At 41.3% G+C, this 24,800-nt stretch overlaps 1 protein-coding gene across 1 annotated transcript; it reads left to right on the top strand.

The window, feature by feature from the left end:
* Nucleotides 1-95: 95 nt before the first annotated feature.
* Nucleotides 96-9,884, top strand: LOC118945334. The gene is made up of 7 exons (XM_036968143.1): nt 96-1,025; nt 2,661-3,368; nt 3,652-4,434; nt 4,516-4,585; nt 5,051-5,176; nt 6,779-6,861; nt 7,361-9,884. The coding sequence occupies exons 2-7, from the start codon at nt 3,233-3,235 to the stop codon at nt 7,765-7,767; spliced, it is 1,605 nt and encodes a 534-aa protein (XP_036824038.1). The 5' UTR covers nt 96-1,025; nt 2,661-3,232; the 3' UTR covers nt 7,768-9,884.
* The last annotated feature ends 14,916 nt before the right edge of the window (nt 9,885-24,800 follow it).

Genomic DNA, 24,800 nt, shown 5'->3' on the forward strand with positions numbered 1-24,800 from the left:
TGTGTGTGTGTGTGTGTGTGTGTGTGTGTGTGTGTGTGTGTGTGTGTGTGTGTGTGTGTGTGTGTGTGTGTGTGTGTGTGTGTGTGTGTGTGTGTGTGTGTGTGTGTGTGCCTGTGTGTGTGTATGCCTGTGTGTGTGTATGCCTGTGTGTGTGTATGCCTGTGTGTGTATGCGCACCTGAGTGTCAGTGGTGGTGAGGTTTAGCCTATATGTTGGTCCATCCCATTGTTGTACGCTACATAGATGAGTACATATGTCAGCATGATCAAGGTTGTGTCCACACAGACACAGTGATGTCTCACACTGGTGCTCGTCACAAAATAAAAGCCCACCGTTGTACCTTTGATGCTCACTAATATTACTGTGTGTTATTGGGTGTGTGGCTCAGCATCGGACAGTGTTTTACCCCTGATACATGGCTGTGCCGTGTGAAACCTCGACAAATAGTCTCATCGTAGGTTACTGTACACTGTGAAAATGCAGTCCAGTCTGTTTTGTTCAGTGCTGGTTAATCTACTACGTCATCATAACACATCGTTTGGGACCTGCCACAGCTATTCGTACGCAGTCACATCCCCTCTGGATGAACTTTCTCATAGACACTCATCTAAGGTCAGCTCTATGTTTTCCCCCTCTAATGGGGTTAGGATTTGGTGAAGGTAAACTGACCCTAGATCTGTGCCTAAGGACAACTGCTTTGCCTGTCTGTGAGGATGAGACAAGGCCTGTCGTCCCCTATCACAGGTAAAAACGTGATTCACGTATGGTTGATTATGAGCCAAAACAGTAGGGAGAAATGCAACCAGTCTAGTTATTCTAGGGTTGGTATTCAGGGAGAAAATGTCCTTGTTCACTCTTATGTTATAGGTCCTGTGTATGGAATATATTTTTTCCACTGTTCTTTCAGGCTAACACAGACCAAGACACTGGGACCTACACAGATTTACTGAAACCAAATCTTTTGGATTTTTATAACAAAACTCTGAGAAAAATGGAGGAAAAGTCTGAATCCAACTATGAAAGAGGTGAGTCCCTCAGTTACTTTCCCATTTAGCATACATGTACAACCAATTTAGTACACCAGTACAGCACCCTTTCCCATTGAGATGTACATACAATAAGTTCTGCAATACATACATTTTGTATAAGTCCTGTTGCTACTGTAAGGTTCTGTATTTATTTTCTTAGTCAACCTTGTGTTCTGTTTCGTTGTGTTCTTGAACGTAGCCCTACCTTTCATTTTTGTTCATTGATTTCACCTGTGTTCGTTTCTCACCTGGTCTCACCAGCTCCTTATTTAGTTCAGTTCATTCTGTTTGTGCCTTTGTGAGGTATTGTTCGTTTTGACTCTACTAAGCTTCCTAGCTCGTTTGTGAGAACCAGTTATAGCTTTCAGTCCTAGTTTTAATTCACCTCCCTGTTTGCCTACCTTTGTTTGACCACTGCCTTTGACCACAATTCCTGCCTTCTGCGAAGGCGAAATAAACACCGGCCGCGCTCTGCGTGTGAATCCAGACTATTTCTCTCTGAGTATTCATTACAGCTACAGGGCAGTTACTGTTTCACAGTGTGTTAATCAGATTGAACTCCATGGAAGGCATTGGTTTTAAAGTGTGTTAATCAGATTGAACTCCATGGAAGGCATTGGTTTTAAAGTGTGTTAATCAGATTGAACTCCATGGAAGGCATTGGTTTTAAAGTGTGTTAATCAGATTGAACTCCATGGAAGGCATTGGTTTTAAAGTGTGTTAATCAGATTGAACTCCATGGAAGGCATTGGTTTTACAGTGTGTTAATCAGATTGAACTCCATGGAAGGCATTGGTTTTAAAGTGTGTTAATCAGATTGAACTCCATGGAAGTTATTGGTTTTAAAGTGTGTTAATCAGATTGAACTCCATGGAAGGCATTGGTTTTACAGTGTGTTAATCAGATTGAACTCCATGGAAGGCATTGGTTTTAAAGTGTGTTAATCAGATTGAACTCCATGGAAGGCATTGGTTTTACAGTGTGTTAATCAGATTGAACTCCATGGAAGGCTGGTTTTAAAGGAGAATACAATGTTTTGTCACGTTCTGACCTTAATTCTTTCGTTATGTCTTTGTTTTAGTTTGGTCAGGGCGTGAGTTGGGTGGGTAGTCTATGTTCCTTTTTCTATGTTGTGTTTTGAGTTTGGCCTGGTATGGTTCTCAATCAGAGGCAGGTGTTGTTAGTTGTCTCTGATTGAGAATCATACTTAGGTAGCCCTTTTCCACCTGTGTTTCGTGGGTGTTGATTTTCTGTTCTGTGTTTGTATTTCACCATTCAGGACTGTTTTTGTTTCGTTCTTGTGTTTTGTTGTTTTTGTTTGAGTATTCGTTTTCATGAAAAGAGAATATGAATACTTACCAAGCTGCACCTTGGGCCTCCTCTCTTTCTCTCAATGACGAACGTTACATGTTTTGAAGTTTAGTTGGTTGCCATGTTTACTAATGACATTAGAAAGTAATTGAAAACAACAACAAAAAATGTTCATCCCTTGCATACACTTCTCCTCTCTCATTCCCTCATTATTTTTTCTCTTGCCCTCATCCTCCTTCACCTTCTTTCTCCCCCTCCATCACCCTCCCTCTCTTGTCTTTCTCTACCCTTTTCCTCCTCCACTCACTTTCTATCTCTCAGAGCTGAGAGTGCTGATTGTGGGGCCACAAATGTCTGTGAGGCACTCTGTTGGAAACACAATCCTGGGTAGAGGCCTTTCAAGCTGGGGGAATCACTGCCCAGTGTGAGAAGAGACGTGGAGGAGTGAGAGGGAAGAAGCTCACTCTGGTCAAAGCTCCTGGCTTTGGCTCCTGGCTCCTGGTGGAGGAAATATTGTTTAGGTGACACACCAGAGTTGGTTAAGAGAGAACTTATAAGCAGTACATCTCTTTGCCATCCTGGACCCCATGCTTTCATACTTGTGGTTGAGGCTGAGTGTCGATTCACAGAAGCAAGCAGGAAATCAGTAGAGGAACACCTGGAGCTTCTCAGTGAGAGAGTCTGGGGTTACACTATTGTGCTGTTCGCCTATGGGGAAGGTCTGGGAGACACAACACCCATTGAGCAGCACATTAAGAATGAAGGGAAGGCACTCCAGTGGCTCATTGAGAGATGTGGGAGCAGGTACTACGTCTTTGACAGTAAAGGTAAAGCCACTGACACTGAGGTCACAGAGCTGCTGGAGAAGATAGAGGAGATGGTGGCAGGGAACAATGGGAGCCACTTTTGGAGTTGAGGGTGCAGTGTTGCTGAACATTGAGGAGAAGGGAAGGGGAGTGGTGGAGAGATCGGAAGAAAGATGTCTGAAAACGCAGAAGGAAAGGAAGAAACTAAATGTGCTTCTGAATGGTTGGTAATAAATAAATGGTCAGAAGAGACAACATGAACCACTTAAATATGATAAATATGCTCTAAGCAACAATTCCACCTACATATACCCATTTATTATTCCTCCACAAAACTGCCCTGATCTCCACTATAATACCCTAAAAATCATAATTCTACAGCTCCAATGATCTTGTTACATCTCTATTAGGATGTCCGCGAGTAACCGTTTTGTGAAGGCTAAATGGTTGTATGTTCTATGTTTTAATGAATTTCAATTGATATCTTATGAATTTCTTTCTTACAGAGGAGACCCACATCCTAACCAAACTGAGAATCCTAATGCTGGGGTGGGTCTTTGTTGGGAGAAGTGCTGCTGGAAATGCCATCTTGAACACTTCTAAGTTTGAGGCTGGAAGGAGAAGTGTAAAATCTACACAACAGTCGGCTAAGTTTGGGGGGAGGCAAGTCACTGTCGTGGACACACCCGGATGGTGGACGTTCTTTCTGGCCGAGTTCACTTCTCCCTTGGTGAAGTCAGAAATCCTGAAGGGTGTTTCTCTTGGTTGTCCGTTTCCCAATGCTGCCCTCCTGATGATTCCTGTAGACACAGCGTTTACTGAGGAACAGAGGAAGGTGACACAGGACAACATGAAGCTGCTAGGAGAGGGAGTCTGGAGACACACTATAGTGGTCTTTACCTGGGGGGCATGTCTGGGAGACACAACTATTGAGCAGCACATTGAGAGTGAAGGGAAGGCCCTGCATTGGCTTATAGAGAAATGTGGGAACAGGTACCATGTCTTTGACAGTAAGGGTAAAGACACAGACGCTCAGGCCAAAGAGCTGCTGGAGAAGATAGAGGAGATGGTGGCAGGGAAACATTTATTTTGCCTGAGCACTGAGATCCATAAACCAGTGGAGACAGGGATCATTCCACGGGCAGATGATGAAGCCACTGAGAAGATTTCACAACTTCTCAATCAGGAATGGGATCGGAGAAACTGGGAGATTTTGGAAATAGCAAAGACATCAACTCCACCAATTCTAAAGGGAAATAGGAGTATGCCTGAACCTTATAGACCTGACTGTGAGTAATCACTTTTCTCTCTCTCTTTACCCCAGCACGCTTTGTTCGAAGTTCTTCATTGTTATTGTTTTTCCTGAACAGTCAGTGGAGACAAGCCACCCCTGGAGAGCTCTAGACTGGGAGAGGGAGAAATCCCAATGGAAGATCTGAGGTAGGATCAAGGTGTTAGCAGTAAGCAAACAGTCTTCTTATACCAGAATATACATCCTTTCCTCAATTCCACCCTCCTCGTCTCCATTCAATGTAACCTTGTGCATCTGTACCATAGAGATAGAGATAGATAGAGGACTCATCTTTGTATCTGTGCCATTATAATGTCTGTGACAGCATGGGCAGCTTCATTGAGGCTATATCCATTTTAAATTAGTCAATTTTCTTCTTCACGATTGGCTGATACCTACTGATGACCTGGTTGGGCTCGCTCCAATCGAGTCATCAGGAGGGATCAGCCAATGAAGTAAGGAAGTAAGGAAGTCCCACCCAGTTGACTACCTTAAAATGGTGGAAGCCCTCAATGGTGCTTGGCATGCTGCCCATGTTAATACAGACTTTTGGCCACTAGAGGCCTCTATCTTTCTCTATGATCTGTTCTTATGTCTTTTTTTGCTTTGCATAGCAGGCGGTCAACAATTAGAAAGATTGCAGTCGATAGATCTGGAGGTGAGAGAACAGTGGAAGGAACTGCTGGAGGAGGAGTGGAGTCGGAGAGAGATAGCCAGTCAGCTGAATCTGCCATCTCATGGTGAGTGGCTGGTAACTTTGGATAATCTGCATCAGTTTTAAATTCACCGAAATGTTTCTGTCACAGTAATCTGATCTCTAGCTACAGCCTCTCTATGGCTCTCTGATGCCTAAATAATAGCTTATTTATGCCGATACAGAGTAGAAGTATTCAATCAACGATTCACTGACATTTTGATATAAATGCATTTTTTATTGGGCAAAACAAATCTCAGACGCAATATTCGGACATGATCAGCAATGATTTCCCTGTTGTTGAAGTTATATTGTGCCACAGATAACATCTCCGAGCCAGACGCTGACGAGCTGAAGAGATCCCGTCACAAAGTCTTAGCGTGGCTGAAGAGCTCTGGATATCGCACTGCCACTACCACAAGTATGGACAGTATACACAGCAGTAAGACAGAGGACTTTGTGACAGATGTGGGCAACTAGTTCAGACGAGAAGAGAGAAACATCAGGTTGTAATCTATAATCTAGTTTAGGAGTAAATCTAACTGGTATCTGCAGTCAGATTTGCAGACGTAAACCAGGTAACAGAGGTGATGTTTCCGGTCATCTTGCCCTGGTAAAAACGCAGTGGTTCGCGCTTTCAGTTTCACGGGAATGCTGCCATCAATCCACGGTTTCAGGTTTGGGAATGTTTTAATCGTTGCTATGGGAACGACATCTTCAATGCACTTTCTAATGAACTCGCTCACCGAATCAGCGTATTCGTCAATGTTGTTGTTTGATGCAATGCGGAACATATCCCAGTCCTGGTGATCGAAGCAGTCTTGGAGCGTGGAATCAGATTGGTCGGACCAGCGTTGAACAGACCTGAGCACGGGAGCTTCTTGTTTTAGCTTCTGTCTGTAGGCAGGGAGCAACAAAATGGAGTCGTGGTCAGCTTTTTCCGAAAGGAGGGCGGGGGAGGGCCTTATATGCGTCGCGGAAGTTAGAATAGCAATGATCCAAGGTTTTACCAGCCCTGGTTGCGCAATCGATATGCTGATACAATTTAGGGAGTCTTGTTTTCAGATTAGCCTTGTTAAAATCCCCAGCTACAATGAATGCAGCCTCAGGATATGTGGTTTCCAGTTTACATAGAGTAAAATAAAGTTTGTTCAGAGCCATCAATGTGTCTGCTTGGGGGGGAATATATACGGCTGTGATTATAATAAAAGATAATTCCCTTGGTAGATAATGCGGTCGACATTTGATTGTGAGGAATTCTAAATCAGGTGAACAGAAGGACATGAGTTCCTGTATGTTGTTGTGACCACACCACGTCTCGTTAACCATAAGGCATACGCCCCCGCCCCTCTTCTTACCAGAAAGATGTTTGTTTCTGTCTGCGCGATGCGTGAAGAAACCAGCTGGCTGCACCAATTCCGTTAGCGTCTCTTGAGTGAGCCATGTTTCCGTGAAGTAAAGAACGTTACAGTCTCTGATGTCCCTCTGGAATGCTACCCTTGCTCGGAATTCATCAACCTTGTTGTCAAGAGACTGGACATTGGCGAGTAGTATGCTAGGGAGTGGTGCGCGATGTGCCCGTCTCTGGAGCCTGACCAGAAGACCGCTTCGTTTCCCTCTTTTACGACGTCTTTGTTTTGGGTCGCAGGCTGGGATCCATTCCGTTGTCCTGGGTGAAAGGCAGAACACAGGATCTGCTTCGGGAAAGTCATATTCCTGGTCGTTCTGATGGTGAGTTGACGTTGCTCTTATATTCAGTAGTTCTTCCCGACTGTATGTAATGAAACCTAAGATGACCTGGGGTACCAATGTAAGAAATAACACGTAAAGAAACAAAAAACTGCATAGTTTTCTAGGAACGTGAAGCGAGGCGGACATCTCTGTCGGCGCCGGAAGTTACACTAGTTTATTTACAAACCGAGTACATATATTACCCATATTGCTGCCTTAAAACAATATTTGATTATTGTCCTATGCATTACGTATTTTAACATGCACTACCGTAACAGTTTATTGTAAAAAAATAAATAATTTTTAAACGCCTTTTAAGTCAAAAATATTTCTATATAATTGGTCAAAAAATGAATTTAGCTACTAAATAAGGATTTTGATTTAAACAATGGAGTCACTCAATATGTGAATGGTGTAGGCTACTGTAAGTCACTCTGGATAGTGTCTACTAGCAAACCACTAAATGTAGGTCTAAATATGAAATGTACAACCTCTGCAGTCCCGGAGCACCGCAGTCCCGGAGCAGTCCCGGAGCAGTCCCGGAGCACTGCCGTCCCAGAGCAGTCCCGGAGCAGTCCCGGAGCAGTCCCGGAGCACCGCCGTCACAGAGCAGTCCCAGAGCACCGCCGTCCCAGAGTAGTCCCGGAGCACCGCCGTCCCAGAGCAGTCCCAGAGCACCGCCGTCCCAGAGTAGTCCCGGAGCAGTCCCGGAGCACCGCCGCAACTAGTTATATTTTACAGCAAAGGCTGCAGCAGAAGCTAACTCCTAATGTTGGCGCACACGCCTGTGTGCGATTGGCTGGGGAAGATTGTGTGTGGGAGATTGTCTGGGAATCCTGCAGTCCTGGCTCACACACAACCCTTCTGCCCATAGAGAACCACAGATCTGCAGGACAGCCTATATAGAGAAACATCAGAGACCTGTAAAAGGTTGTCAGGGGCAACGATTGGATATTAACTGGGACCATTTAATCAGCTTGGTGTAAAATTGGCGAACACCAGTTGAGTTTGGTGGTAGGCTGCGCGTCTCACATTATGCAGTATTTATTTGATCATTTATTATGGATAGGCCTATGGGTTCATAGCCTAGCCTACCTGATGGTGGACAGTAATGTACTGGCCTCCTGCTGGCTGTTGAATGGGCTGAGTGTCATTCACTACACTGGAGCCTAGGTTCCTTTCAAGTAAAGCAATAGGCTATACTATAACTCACTCCAATGGTCTACAGAGAGTATCTAACCAAAGTTATGGAGTCAGACTTGAAAGGAGAAACCGATAAAGCATTACACCGTTTCCAATGAAAAATAGAATGTGTGTGTTTGCAGACATGTGGAGATGTGTGTGTGCACGCTGCACCTGTTTGTCAATGGTGGTGATGTTTAGCCTGTATGTTGGTCCATCCCATTGTTGTACGCTACATAGATGAGTACATATGTCAGCATGATCAAGGTTGTGTCCACACAGACACAGTGATGTCTCACACTGGTGCTCGTCACAAAATAAAAGCCCACCGTTGTACCTTTGATGCTCACTAATATTACTGTGTGTTATTGGGTGTGTGGCTCAGCATCGGACAGTGTTTTACCCCTGATACATGGCTGTGCCGTGTGAAACCTCGACAAATAGTCTCATCGTAGGTTACTGTACACTGTGAAAATGCAGTCCAGTCTGTTTTGTTCAGTGCTGGTTAATCTACTACGTCATCATAACACATAGTTTGGGACCTGCCACAGCTATTCGTACGCAGTCACATCCCCTATGGATGAACTTTCTCATAGACACTCATCTAAGGTCAGCTTTATGTAGTCTCATCATAGGTTACTGTACACTGTGTGCTCTTAGAGTAAACATGCAGTCCCAGACATGCTTTCTTACCTTATCAGGACTACAATGTTCTGACAAGTCACCAGAATGTCCTGACAAGGTAGGAAAACAAGAACAATTTTGACTTTTTTCTTGTCCTGAATTTGTTAAAACGTAATTTTAGACTTAGGTTTAGGGGATAAGGTTTAAAGGGAGACTTCAACGCTAGACCTTATTTAAGGTGTTTTTTCCAGTCTCCCTACATAATTATGAGTGACAAGAGGTGTTTCAGACATAACTATGCACATGTTTGCGCCGGGAGCGTTCGACCAATGGCGTCATTCATAATTATACCATTTTTTGCAATTATTGTGGCCTTTGTGTTTCGTCGATTGAGCAATCACGCTACCAGCGAGTAGATATGGCGGTCCTTGTTCAATAGAGCCATTAGACTTGTCTCGACGATGTTCTCATCTTACCAGACCAGCCGGACCAGGAGGGCACAGTGACAAACGAGTAAGTTGTTTTGCTGTTGCTAACTAGCAATATAAGCTCTCGTATAACTTTATGATCGATTCGGCCGTAACTGGGGCTTGCTAGTACCACTACATGCAAAGCTAACCAAGTTGGGCCATCTGTCTTTGTTCGCTATACACAAAATGTAATGCAGTCTGATGCTATAGCTAGCTAGCCTAGCTAGCCTCAGTGCATCTTATTAGGAGCAAAACTGGAGAAGTGTTTTGATGATGATGATGAAGAGTAAAGGAATGACTTTGGCTTTATGACTTATATTAGTCTTTGAGTTACTCTACCTGTGTGTTGTAGCTAGCTAGCTAACGTCTGTGAGATGTGTACTTTTCTGCATTGTGCTGCTACAGAAGGAATCCAAACAGCACACAACAATTGCCCGTGAAAGTTGAATATCATTTTTGTCATTCTCTTCAAGACAATATCGCTCAGTGGCTTACAGACTATTTTGGGGTTTGTTTTTTACGTGGGGAGAAGCTAGGCACAGGACATCGAATCCCCTTGCTTGCGTGTGTTGTTGGGGCCCTTCATGCAATTCATCCCTCACACGATGGACAGTATGTTGGATACAAATAAGTTGATGACTCAAGAGGAGATGTGAAAGGTCCATAACAACAATCTCCACTTGTATCAAAGTGACTCCGAACACCTCGCTGCACCCGCCCAACACATATGAAAATATTCCCTTTGTCGAACTGTAGTATTTATTATTACTGTATATACTATATGTCATGAATTGCCATAACTGTTCCTGCATACTGCTGTGTAAACTCACCTCGGTCTCCAGACCAAATAAACTTTGTCTTGAAAACAAGCCAAGTCTACTTATATGCTATATTTGACAGACTAATCTACTGTCAATCTACTTACTATTGACAGACTAATCTACTGTTTTATTGAAACATGTTTACCTGCCAACAAATGAAAGTTGAAATGATACATCAACTCCCTGCATCATTTAATTTTAGCAGTAAGTTTGTAGCTAGTTACATTTAATGTACTCGGCCTTAAATGGGATTTGAACTAATAACCCCTTGTTTGTTACAACCTGTAGTGTCTTGTTACAGTGCAGCTACAGCACCAGATCTGTAAGCATAAAAGAGATATGGCCACAGATTTATTGGCAAGAATGCATTTCTGCACTTTGCTAAAACCTACCCAGAATCAAGTAAATAATTTAACAATTATCACCACCAATGTTCAAGGACACTTGATGTAGAGCAAACGATAAGTATTTGGGGATTTGAAACGGCAACTTCTCGGTTGGGAGTGGATCAATGTTTCTGCAGTGCCACCAGGTTCATACATTTTGTTTGGAACATATATTAACACACTCTCAAAAAATAAAAGTATGGTTAGGGTACAGTTTTGATCCCCGGTGTACAAAAAGGTCAAAGGTACACTTCACAGGTGCACATATAAACTCACATGGTACAGTTCGGTACCTTGTAGGTATGAGAGATTTTTCTACCAGGTACGATCATCACTCCATTTTAAAATATAGGTGTGAACAATGTACTGGTTAGAGCTCATTAGCATGTTTGGGGGAATGGTTAAATATATGTTTATTTGTGCCAAATATATGTTTGGGGGAATAGTTAAATACACTGCTCAAAAAAATAAAGGGAACACTTAAACAACACAATGTAACTCCAAGTCAATCACACTTCTGTGAAATCAAACCGTCCACTTAGGAAGTGCCAGAGCCCTTCAAAAAGACCTCCAGCAGGCCACAAATGTGCATGTGTCTGCTCAAACGGTCAGAAACAGACTCCATCAGGGTGGTATGAGGGCCCGACGTCCACAGGTGGGGGTTGTGCTTACAGCTCAACACCGTGCAGGACGTTTGGCATTTGCCAGAGAACACCAAGATTGGCAAATTCGCCACTGGCGCCCTGTGCTCTTCACAGATGAAAGCAGGTTCACACTGAGCACATGAGACAGACGTGACAGAGTCTGGAGATGCCGTGGAGAACGTTCTGCTGCCTGCAATATCCTCCAACATGACCGGTTTGGCGGTGGGTCAGTCATGGTGTGGGGTGGCATTTCTTTGGGGGGCCGCACAGCCCTCCATGTGCTCGCCAGAAGTAGCCTGACTGCCATTAGGTACCGAGATGAGATCCTCAGACCCCTTGTGAGACCATATGCTGGTGCGGTTGGCCCTGGGTTCCTCCTAATGCAAGACGATGCTAGACCTCATGTGGCTGGAGTGTGTCAGCAGTTCCTGAAAGAGGAAGGGATTGATGCTATGGACTGGCTCGCCCGCTACCCAGACCTAAATCCAATTGAGCACATCTGGGACATCAGGGACATCATGCCTCGCTCCATCCACCAAAGACTGTCCAGGAGTTTGCGGATGCTTTAGTCCAGGTCTGGGAGGAGATCCCTCAGGAGACCATCCGCCACCTCATCAGGAGCATGCCCAGGCGTTGTAGGGAGGTCATACAGGCACGTGGAGGCCACACACACTACTCATTTTGACTTGTTTTAAGGACATTACATCAAAGTTGGATCGGCCTGTAGTGTGGTTTTCCACTTTAATTAATGTTGAGTGTGACTCCAAATCCAGATCTCCATGGGTTGATACATTTGATTTCCATTGATAATTTTTGTGTGATTTTGTTGTCAGCACATTCAACTATGTAAAGAAAAAAGTATTTTAATAACAGTATTTCATCTCATTCAGATCTCTGTTATATTAGTGTTCCCTTTACTTTTTTGAGCAGTGTATATATTTATTTGTGCCAACCGTCAGAGGAAGTGTTGGAGCAGTTTAAGTCTTTGATGGTTATACCAATATAAGTTGAGAAATTCCTTTAACACGGCTCTACAAATGTTGTAAGTGATGAGCTGCACTGAAAATAGGTTATTGTGCAATTTCCAGTAACTTAATGGAAACTTGTTGCCGTGAGTTTGTCCATTTTTAACTCCACACGACTTATCTGTAAGTTATTGTAAAAGTCAAAACTACTTACTGGCAAAACATTGCCAGTAACTTACAAGACACTTGCTGCCACTAGCAATCCTTGCCGGTAGCCCACTTTGCATTCACTGACATTTCTGTTGACAATATGTGACCCGTTTCAGGAAACTAGGCGTATGTCACGACTTCACAGGAGATCCGTTTGAACGTAAAACAAAAACAAAAACATGTTTTTTTGGGCAGAAATACCTTCTCGACATGTGAACTTTCATGTGCCATAATAACAGCTTGTATGCCATCAGCAAATAAGAATAACATTGTTAAGTTACGAGCCTTGTTGGTTAAGCCACAGAAAAAGTGAGCAACCTTCTCACTAGCCATGATTGGCTGATATAATGAGTGGGCTGGATATGCCGAGAGAGAAGTTTGGATTGGTCTGCCATATTGAAGGCGTCTGTCTATTTGAGCTCGTCAGTCTGTGTTGGTAATCCTGTCGAACGCAGATTTAAAAAATATATATTGTGTAGTGGCGCTGCATAAGTGTTGCTCTCCATTTTCTGGAGGATCAAGTTTTTAAAGCAGTGGAATTAGAGTATGATAGCTAAAGAGATGGAGAAAACACCAGTCTCCGGGTTACATCTTCAAACTAATGGTAACCGTGGTATGGAATTCCTGACAGGAATGCATGTTGATGTGTTCAGGTAAGATAGTCTAGCATTAGCTAGCTACATTTTCAGATATTACACATTTCTAATTTTGACAGAAAGTTGCTTCATTTCAAGCTAAAGTGTACAGTTAGCTAGCTAGTAAAGTTAGCTGGCTTGCTCCCTAGCTGACGTTATTATTTGTTTCCCAGAGCCATTTTTTACTTTTCTAGTTAGAGCCTAATGTTAGCTAGCCACTTTGTTCACTGTTGTTTAACTAGCTAACGTTAGCTGGCTGGCTCATTAGCTAACATTACGTGATATGTGTTATCATAAACACAGTTTACCTAGCTAGGTTCATTGTTTAGCTAGCTAGCTATATGTCTTAAAAACTTCTTAGGGCTGAGATCCCGTTAATGGGATCAATATGACAACAGCCAGTGAAAGTGCAGGGCGCCAAATTCAAAACAACAGAAATCTCATAATTAAAACTCCTCAAACATACAAGTATTTTATACCATTTTAAAGGTAATCTTGTTGTTAATCCCACCACAGTCCGATTTCAAAAAGGCTTTACAGCGAAAGCACCACAAACGATTATGTTAGGTCACCACAAAGTCACAGAAAAACTCACTTTCCCGTTGTTCCTCATGCAGTGTATGATATACCATTTTGTACCTCTGTGTCTCTACTTTTACCCAATGTAAAAAAAAACGCCATTTCACATTTTGCTACATAAGACCGAATCCAGTTGGTGAGTCACATATGCACGTCACTTGCAGCGTACTGTAGCAGCGGCAGCTTATCAGAAGATTGCAGGAGTGACTTATTTGTGGTGCGGCTTTCAGCAAGTTCTTTTTAGTAGTGATGGGGAAACAAACTTCCTGAAGCATTGATCATTTCCAGCCAATTAGGTCGAAAATAGGTTCATTGCTCGAGGCTTTGATCAACACGTTGTACACTAGTGGCACCTGCTGGTCAGAAGAATTTAGAACAAATTATTAGAGACGACACCGCACACGCCGTGTCCTTTTTGTCTTCTCCCAAACCAATCAGGTGGTTGTTCGACAAAATGAAGCTTCGGACGCCATTGATCACGTGCTTCTGATGCAAGCATCGGCACACTGCTTCGAAGTGAACTGCTTAGCGATTTTGACGCATGCCTCGGAGCTCCAGTATCAAACGTAACATCACTACTTTTTGGTCTCCCATGAGCGGGAATGTCATCCCAGTTAATATGCTCTGTTGAATTCTGTTCACAAACATTGACTGTGTATATTGTCAGTTAACAAGGCTGACATACTGTAAGTGCTAAAAAGAATGTGATGACAAAGAGCCATGCAATGTTTAATTCAAATTTAGTCACCATGTTACTGTAATAGTAACTGACCTACGTACCAGACCGTCGGGTCAGTGAGTGTGACAGATTAGCTACAGTAAGTTACTGTGAATTTTATGATAAACTACTTGCAACTAGTTGATAGTAAAGTATTAATTGTATTATATTTCAGTCTTCTGTGATGTATATGAAGGTTAACAGTGGGATGCACACTCAAAATTTAATATATTTCAACTCTATATCCAACATGGTACAGGCCTCTTCTTTTTTTGAGCACATAACTATGTGAGTGAGGTGAAGACTTTTGCTTCAAAGTAGATTTGTTTAAGACTGCCAAGAGTCACTCTGTGTGACCCTGATTTAGCCCACTGCAATAGAAGGTTAACAGTGCCGCTCTTGAGTGTCACAAGTTCTTATAAAATTGCAAAACTGATAGTGTCAAAAGAGACGCTCAACTTTCAACAACATAACGATAAACCAGTTAAACTGGTACAAAATTTCCACTGACGGTTGGCACAAATACAACATATTTTAGACAGTGCCCCCAAATACGCAGCACATTGCCCCCACCTACATTTAAAAGTGCAGTAATGATTGCACCTAATCCTGTGTTCGTAACCAAGTGGGAAGTGGGAATTTACCTCATACGACTGGGAAAAATCAACTTGAACGGCCCTCCAAATGGTAATTACTAGTAGAAAATGTGTCTATCATTCCTGAGCTCTGACTTCTCCCACATGGTGATCACTGACATCCCATACTAAGGAAATGATCTTGATAACAGCATTTTTGGCAGTTACAAAGTATTCACATAGGTTACATTTTTCCACATTTTCTTGTGTTACAGCCTGAATTTAAAATATATTAAATTGAGATTATTGGTCATCTTACACACAATACCCCACCGTCTAAATATGTTTTAGAAATGTTTACAAATTAATACAAAATGAAAAGCTGAAATGTCTTAATTCAGTAAGTATTCAACCCCTTTGTTATTGTAAACCTGAATACATTCATGAGCAAATTTGTTTTTAACAAGTCGCATAATAAGTTGCATGGACCAACTCTGTGTGCAATAACTACCTCATATATAATTATTTGTAAGGTCCCTTACTTAGTCAAGCAGTACATTTCAAACAGATTCAGCCACAAAGACCAGGGAGGTTTTCCAGTGCCTCGCAAAAAAAGGCACCTATTGGTAAATGGGTAAAAACAATTAAAGCAGACAAGTATCCTTTTGAGCATAGTGAAGTTATTAATTACACTTTGGATGGTGTATCAATACACCCAGTCACTACAACGATACATGTGTCCTTTACTCAAAAATAAGTAAGTGGAAAGGAATGGAAACCAGATGTGTATGATCAAGACAAAACAAAAAAGTTGCCATAGAGGAAGGAAACAGCTCAGGGATATCACCATAAGGCCAATGGGGACTGTAAAACAGTTACAGAGTTAAATGGCTGTGATAGGAGAAAACTTAGGATGGATCAACAACATTGTAGTTACTGTTAAGGTATTTTATAAAGGTTTAAGATAAATGATTAAATAATTCTACCCAGAAACTTAACCATTAGGATTAGAGGTTATATAGCATGGACGAGGGGTAATTGGAAATGATAACCATTGAGGAAGAGAGGAATGCATGTGTGTGTGTCTAAAGTAAGCAAAGAGGGTCCTTAACCTATGTTTGAACCGACTCAGATATAACTCTGTGGCGATAAAATAAGACAGCGAGTGCCCCTCCAGGGTTTCCATATCTGGGGGGGAGGGGGGGGGGGGTCTGGAACTGTCTGCTAAGTGGTAATAAACTATGGTGAGACTTCAGGAGTTAATCCAGATATAGTGTGTCATATAGTGCGCTAGTGAGTTGGAATGAACTTTTGAAGCTGCTTTGTCCTGGTTGGTGAGGGGGAGGGACATTTTAAAACCTATGACGTCATATGTAATATATAAACTGATGTACATAGTACTATGAGCAGCGCTCTCGAGAATAAATGCTATTGGCTAATTTTGGTAGACTGGTCTCTGTCTATTTTATGCAAATAAGGATCTTACAAATTCTTAGAAATGGACAGAGTGATTTTAATTGAATTGGTTAATGAACACATATAGGAATTGTTATATTCCTTTAACAGTTACTCAACCATACTAACCTAACTGACAGAGTGAAAAGATGGACACCTGTACAGAATAAAAAATATTCCAAATCATGTTTTAATAAAGTATTAAAATAGTAATGTTATAAAAAATGTGTCAAAGCAATTAGCCTTTTGTCCTGAATACAAAGTGTGATGTTTGGGGCAAATCCAATACAAAACATTAATGAGTACCGCTCTCCATGTATTAAAGCATAGTGGTGGCTGCATCATGTTATGGGTATGTTTGTAATCATTAAGGACTGGGGAGTTCTTCAGGATAACAAAAAATGGTGCTAAGCACAGGCAAAAGCCTAGAGGACAACCTGGTTCAGTCTGCTTTCCACCAGACACTGGGAGATCAATTCCCCTTTCAGCTGGACAACAACCTAAAACACAAGGCCAAATCTACACTGAAGTTGCTAGCAAGAAGACAGTGAATTTTCCTGAGTGGCCGAGTTAAAGGTCTGACAAAAATGAGCTTGAAAATCTATTGCAAGACTTGAAAATGGTTGTCTAGCAACGATCACCAACCAATTTGACAGAGCTTGAATTATTTAAAAAAGAATAATGATAACTGCTCTTCTTGAGGATGTAACAATAGAAGTAGCCGATTATCTACGTGGATACTGAAAAGACTATACAAAAGAGGAATTGTAGCATGTATTTCAATAACTGTTCTGTGTGTGTGTGTGTGTGTGTGTGTGTGTGTGTGTGTGTGTGTGTGTGTGTGTGTGTGTGTGTGTGTGTGTGTGTGTGTGTGTGTGTGTGTGTGTGTGTGTGTGTGTGTGTGTGTGTCAACAATGGTGAATATGAATATGTGTAGGACAGTGGAGGAAAATGAGTGCGTATATGTTGAATGAGAATGGATGAGTAAGTCGATGTATGGATAGGTGTAAATGTGTCTGAGAAAAAGGGATGGTGCATAGGAAAAGACGTGGGACAAACTTCACTTGGGTGAGTAAGGGTTGGCAAGGATGGGAGGTTGTGACAACCTTAGCTTCGGTGGGAAAAGGGTGGTTAAGGATGGCAGGGTGGGACAAGCTTGGCTTGGGGGGTTAAAGGGGGGAGAAAAGCTGGGAGCGGGAGGTGGAGATGGACAAGCTTTTAGCTTGGGAAAGAGGGAAGGAAGTAAGGATTTATCTATACTACAATGTAATTTAATTTATTTTTGTGACTTGCAAACCAGCTGTAAAATAAATAATAGTTCTGGACAAATTAAGAAGTCAAATAATAATTATTCCTGGTTTGTGATTATATTTCAGATCCAATTGTGGTTATTAGCGAGAGTGGAGATGGGCTCTATTAAAGGGATCAGGGCAGGGGAGCTTGGAGGGCATCAGACACTCCCTTGAAGTGGGTGTGGTGCCTCCACTCATCTCACGTTGGTCTCTTGGTGAACCCACTCTCCCCAAGTAGAGCCCCATCAACCATTATACTTTATTTTAATTCACAAGGTATTACAAACTGACCACAGTATTTAAGTGGCAGTCTTTCTCCAATGTGTTTACAATGACATCATCCACAGATTTCTGGCATGTTAGGAGAGGAGTTGGCATTTAAAAGCCCTAAAAAGAAACAGCACCTCAAAGTACAAAGAAGTACTTGCTGTACATTTTATGTTCCTACATGTTCACACCTTTTAAATACTCTATGTAATACATTTGTATTCATACTCTGACTCCCATATCCATGAGATGTCCACAGCCTTCATTTGACATGACTGCTCAAATGTTTTATCTGGTTCTTCAATGACAGACGGAACAGACAAGGTTAACTTTGATTCTGTACAAGTAGAGGCCAGCAACTTCAACTTATTACATGGAATGTGCACAGGTTCTTGAACATTTAAATAGATTGTCAGCAGATGGGTTTTTTTCTGCAAGTGTTACAATTTGTTAAAAAGAATGAAAAATGCAATATTTAAAGAGAAGTTGGGTTGGAGAGATCTATGCTGCCATCTAACAGTGGTAACAGCAGAGGTGTAGGCATCCTGATGAATAAGAATACACACTTTTCCCTTGTATCCGAGCATACGGACCAAGAAGGACGTTTTCAAATGTTTTATTGTATGTTACATTGGGAAAAATACACATTGATTTCATTGTGTATCCCCCCAGGGGCAAACCTGGTGTTTTAGATATAATTCAAGCTATTTTAGATCAAACCCAGACAGGAAGCATTATTTCAGCAAGTGACCTGAATCAATAATTCAGCAAGTTAGACAGACATCGCAATAAAAAGGGGAAATTCAAGGAACCTTCAAAGAGGCTGAAAAAATAACTCTTTACAAATATTTTTCAGGACACCTGGAGATTATTATTTTCAACAACAAATGACTACTCAATTTTTTCTCAAAGTAAGAAAAGCTATTTAAGAATTGACTCCATTTTATTTCCATAAATGCACTCAACAATATACTGTACTGGGTTCTAAAATCCATGATGTAGTGATATCGGATCATTCTCCTGTATCATGCTTAACTACACCAACAGGAAATACACTTAGTGACAGAATATGGAGAATGAACAGAGATCATTTTCAACATCCGAAATGTATTAAAATATGAAAATGAAAAAATAAAGACCATTATCATTACAAATGTAGACACAGAGGACAGAGAAAAGCCAACCACCAAACATTATTTGGGATGCTTTAAAGGCATACATTATGGGAAGGATAATCTCGAACTCTGAAAGAGTTAGACATTTTAATTAAATAAAAATACATCACTATTTTAGAAAAAGACCCCAAAAAATATTTAGAAAGTAAAGAATAAAATACAATTTCTGAACTTAAGCAGGAATATGATGTTTTTTTCTTTTGAAGAGAACAACTGCAGGTTAAACTCAAATAAAGCATACTATTTAATGGCAAATAAACCTGGTAAACATCTTGCAGCCCTCACAAAACGAATACATGCAAACCAGTTCTAATTTGAAAAGATAAGGATACAAATGCTTTATTAGAAACAACAACACTATTAATAACAATTTTAAAAGCTTCTATGAAAATCTATATAAATCCAAATTAAATAACAGTTGCATTGATCCTACAGCCTTCTTAGACTCACTAACCCTGAAGCAGATAATCACTCAAAAAGAACACGTGACGTGTTCCAAAAACACATGATTTCACATCTGGAAATGTCACATGTGAAAAAAGGGGAAGCTGGTGAAATCCTTAAACCAAACTGTTTTGCTGTGGAACTAAATATTAAATCAACTCTGCATTTACTGAAATATATGTTTCCTTAATGGAAAATAAAATACATTTTCAGCTTTTTTCCCCCCATGCTCCACCCTTAATAAAATAACTTGTATGATATGGTTGGTATTGTTAGTATTTATCAGCTGGTAAATAAAGGTGGTGTAATTTGTCTACTTAAGTGCTCGATGCTACATTTAAAAAAATAAATATTTATTGAGCAAACTACACTCTATCTCAGAGGCAATATCCTGACATGGTCTGCTTGGAAGACTACCATGTTATGCTGAAAGGGCAACAGACACTTACGTACAGCTCTGGACATTCAGAATATGGCACCAGCTCAGGTATATGGAGCAGGAACTCAAAACACTTTGAGATAGTTATGGAGAACTAGCTCAGATGATGAGGAATGTTTATTTATATCAGAACTTTTTGAAATGTTTAAAATATTTGTAAAAAAAGGTATTTACAGTAGATTATCATCTATTATCAGTTACACATGCTGTATGCTGCTTTACAAACCCCATCTTTGATTCATGACCTATGCATTATGTAAACAATTCTAACATGTACTGTCCATAACAAACTGTTTATTATAAGATCATTAAGATTATACGATTATTTATACAATAATTGAAAAAGGTTCTGACCCAACAGTGGAGTCACTCAGTGTGTCAGTCACTCTGGTTAGTGTCTACTACTACATTTCTACATGTGGGACTATGTAAAAAGTATAGCTTTGTGCAGTCCTGGCTCACAAACATGTCAAATACACAGTCATAAAAAACAAACATATGCATCAGTAATAAGGTCCTCAATCAGCTTTCTGAATTGCCCTAGAGCATGGTTGGGGGACGTCCGGCATCCGGGCCGTATACGGCCTACTAGATCGTTTGATCAGGCCCCAATTCATAAAAAATCTCTAGATGTCGTTTTTCCACAAAAATACAATTTAAAAAAATCTACCAGACAGATCTTCATCATTGAGCGCCTGTACATCAGAAAAATGGCTACCGTAAAGAAAAGAAAAGTAGATGTGGAGTGTGGCGTTTTCCAAGACAAATGGACAAATTCATATTTTTTTTGTCAAAGTGAAAGACAAACCTGTATGCCTAGTTTGTGGGGATGCACTTGCAGTAATGAAAAAGGCACATTTGGAGAGTCATTACAGCTCGAAACATGCAAAACTGAATGAGTTGTGAGGACAACTTTGTGTGGATAAAGACATTGCTCTTCAGCGGGGTTTGGGTGCCCAACAAGCCGCCTTTACGAAACCTTGTTTGGTTTGGGAAAATGTTATGCAAGCAAGTTTTGTGGTGAGGGAGCTTAATCGCAAAGCAACTGAAGCCTCATTCAGAGGGAGAATTTGGATAAGAGTTTCTTCTTGCCACTGCAGATTTGCACCAGACAAAGTTAAATTGTTCCAAACTGTCAGTTTGTTTCGAAGAATCGTCACGGAGCGGATAACTGACATACGACATAAGATATCGGAAAAACATTTATGGACTCTAGTCCTTAAACATTGAAGGAAATTTCTAGTTTTTCTCTTTGGCATGTGATGAAACAACTGACATAACAAATACTGCCCAATTTGCCATTTTGAGTTTGACACCAGGGAGGAATTGCTGTCTTTGGAAGCCATGCATGGCACCACCAGAGGTGAGGACTTGTTTGAGAGACTTGTCTCGGCTATGAGCAAATTTGAGCTACGGTTTGAAAAATGTTAGTGGCCTTACTACAGATGGAGCGCCAGCCATGGTTGGCTCGAAAAAGGGGTTAACCTCATTAGGGAAAAAATAAATGAGTTGTCTCAGTCTTGATCCACGTGATTTAATTGTATGCAACTGCATCATACATCAAGAAAGTCTGTGTGCACAGTCCCTGAAGCCAAACAACGTAATGGCAACTGTAGTGTCGACCATCCATTTTATCAAAAGCAAACGTCTGAACAACCGGCAGTTTAAGGAGCTATGGAGTGATCTTGAATCGGAGTATGGTGATCTGGTTTACCACTGTGAGGTGCGATGGTTGGGCCTTACGGACGAAGTATAGTATGAGGATGAAGTTAAACAATTCATGGAGATGAAGGGGAAACCTGTCGTGGAACTGAGTGATGACATGTGGATGTGTGATTTGGCCTTCATGGTGGACATAACCAATTATCTGTCTAATTTGAACGTCAAGCTCCAAGGGCCGAACCAGCTTCTCAGCGATCTGCTGTTAAATGTGAAATTGTTCGAAGCAAAATTAAAGCTGTGGCAAGTCCAACTAGAAAGGGGTTGGGGTCCTACTCTGCAAGGACAAGAGCCTGAGATTATGTCGGAATATACGGGTGAGTGTGGAAAGCTCACGAAGGCATTTTGGGAGTGGTTTAAGGATGTGAAAGTAAACAACTGGATTTGAACATATTTGCAACCCCGTTTAACGTGGAACCAGTGGATGTGACGGATGGCCTACAACACAAAGTAATTTAGCTGCAAAGCAATGACGAGCTCAACACCAGGTACAATAATCTACAAAATGTACGTTAGCGCTGAGCATTTTCCTGTTCTGAGGAGACATGCACTTAAATTTGCATCTGAGTTCGGGACGACCTACTGCTGTGAGCAGTTATTTTCCAAACGGACTCTTGCAAAGACTCGATTCGGCTCAACACTGACTGACACGAACCTGGAAAACTCAGAACAGCCTCACAAGGTGTCGAAAGCGTTCCACATGGATGCTGGCCCATGTTGACTCCAATGCTTCCCACAGTGTAAAGTTGGCTGGAAGTCCTTTGGGTGGTGGACCATTTTTGATACACACGGGAAGCTGTTTAGCTTTTTGGGATAGGGGGCAGCATTTTCACTTTTGGATGAATAGCATGCCCAGAGTGAACTGCCTTCTACTCTGTCCCAGATGCTAATATATGCATATTATTATTGGTATTGGATAGAAAACACTCTGAAGTTTCTAAAACTGTTTGAATGATGTCTGTGAGTATCACAGGACTCATATGGCAGGTGAAAACCTGAGACAAATCCAACCAGGAAGTGGTTGGATTTGAGGTTTGTAGTTTTTCAAAGCTTGGCCTACCAAATACACAGTGTCTATGGGGTCAAGTTGCACTTCTTAAGGCTTCCACTAGATGTCAACCGTCTTTAGAAACTTATTTCAGGCTTCTGCTATAAAGGAGGGGGGAATGGGAGCTGAATGAGTCATGGGTCTGGCAGAGTGTCTCAGGCTCGTGACGTGTGGTCCCGACAGAGTTAGCTCTCGTTCCAGTGCTTTTCTACAGATAATGGAATTCTCCGGTTGGAACCTTATTGATGATTTATGTTAAAAACACCCTAAAGATTGATTCCATACAACGTTTGACTTGTTTCTACGACCTGTAACGGAACTTTTCGAGTTTTTGTCTGGACGTAGTGCAGCACGCTAACAACAAGTGGCTATTTGGACATAAATGATGGACTTTATGGAACTTTATGGAACAAATCAGTAATTTATTGTCGAACTGGGATTCCTGGGAGTGCATTCTGATGAAAATCATCAAAGGTAAGTGAATATTTATAATGTTATTTCTAACTTCTGTTGACTCCAACATGGCGGATATTTCTTTGGCTGGATTGGGCTCTGAGCGCCGTACTCAGATTATGCTTTTTCCGTAAAGTTTGACACAGCGGTTGCATTAAAACTTCTTAGGGCTCCCCTGAATTATTTCAACATTTTGTTAAAAATCGCGCAACATTTCAACGTCCTGCTACTCATGCCAGGAATATAGTATATGCATAGGATTAGTATGTGTGGATAGAAAACACTCTGAAGTTTCTAAAACTGGTTAAATAATGTCTGTGACTATAACAGAACCGGAACAGAAAGCGAAATCCCAAGAACAACCTGGTCACAAAAACCCCCAAAAAGTATTCATCCGCCAGTCTCTGAATTGTCTATCGCAAGAGAAAATAGATAACGGTGAGGTTACAGTTCCTACAGCTTCCACACGATGTCGCCAGTACTGCCATTTTCATTGGTTTAAATCCTTGGTGGAATGAGAAATAGGTCCTTCCTTTCGTCCAGTAAACAGGAAGAGACTTATGGGAGAGAGACAAAGGACGATGATTTCAAGAGTAGCTGCTATTGAATACAGATCGCCCAGTGATCAATTTGATCGATTATTAACGTTTACAAATACCTAAAGTTGGGTTACAAAAGCAGTTTGAAGTGTTTTGTCAAAGATTATAGGCAACTTATTTAATTTTAAAAAATGACGTTACGTTTTGGAACAGAGCTTTTCCATGGATCAGACGGGCTATATAAATTGACATTTTGGGTATACATGGACGGATTTAATTGGGAAAAAGACCCAATTGTGATGTTTATGGGACATATAGGAGTGCCAACAAAGAAGCTCGTCAAAGGTAATGAATGTTTTATATTTTATTTCTGAGTTTTGTGTAGTGCCGGCTACGCTAATTATTTTGTTTACGTCCCCTTCAGGTATTTCGGGGTGTTGCATGCTATCAGATAATAGCTTCTCAAGCTTTCGCCGAAAAGCATTTTAAAAATCTGACATGTTGGCTAGATTCACAACGAGTGTAGCTTTAATTCAGTACCCTGCATGTGTGTTTTAATTAAAGTTTTAGTTTTATCGAGTACTATTAGCATTTGGCATTGCGCACATACACAATCCATGTCTTAATTGTCTCAAGGCAAAAAAGTATTCCTTGTCTCATCCCCTTCATCTACACTGATTGAAGTGAATTTAAAAAGTGATATCATTAAGGGATCATAGCTTTCATCTGGATTCACATGGTCAGTCTATGTCATGAAAGAGCAGGTGTTCCTAATGTTTTATACACTCAGTGTACATTATATGGAGGGACTTCAGATAAGGCCTATCTGTTAAAGGTGGTCAGGGGCAATGGTTGCATAAATCAGTGGCATAGCCAAGAATTTGTTTGTGGGTGGGCCTGCAGAAACTTGGGAGGGGGAAAGCGACTAACTTCCAGATATTTTACAGTTTTTGCCGGGGGGCAAAGAGAAAAATGTGCAGTTTTATAGCTAATCTCATGCTATTTTTTCACTTTTTGCCATGATGCTGAGAGAAAGTGTTACGGTTTTAAAGCAAATTTCCTGCAATTCTACATATTTTGCCATGGGTAGAGCGATAAATGTGCAGTTTTAATGCTCATCGCATCCTTGTGCTTGTCTCCAATCCCCTCCAGGTGTCGCTCATCTACCCCAATATCCCCTGGGTACTTATACCTGTGTTCCCTGTTTGTCTGTTGCCAGTTTGTCTTGTTTGTCAAGTCAACCAACGTTTTGTCTCAGATTCTGCTTTCCCCCAGTCTCTCGTTTTCTCACCCTCCTAG

Source organism: Oncorhynchus mykiss, chromosome Y (genome assembly GCF_013265735.2).
Source record: "Oncorhynchus mykiss isolate Arlee chromosome Y, USDA_OmykA_1.1, whole genome shotgun sequence".
Taxonomy (NCBI): Eukaryota; Metazoa; Chordata; class Actinopteri; order Salmoniformes; family Salmonidae; genus Oncorhynchus; species Oncorhynchus mykiss.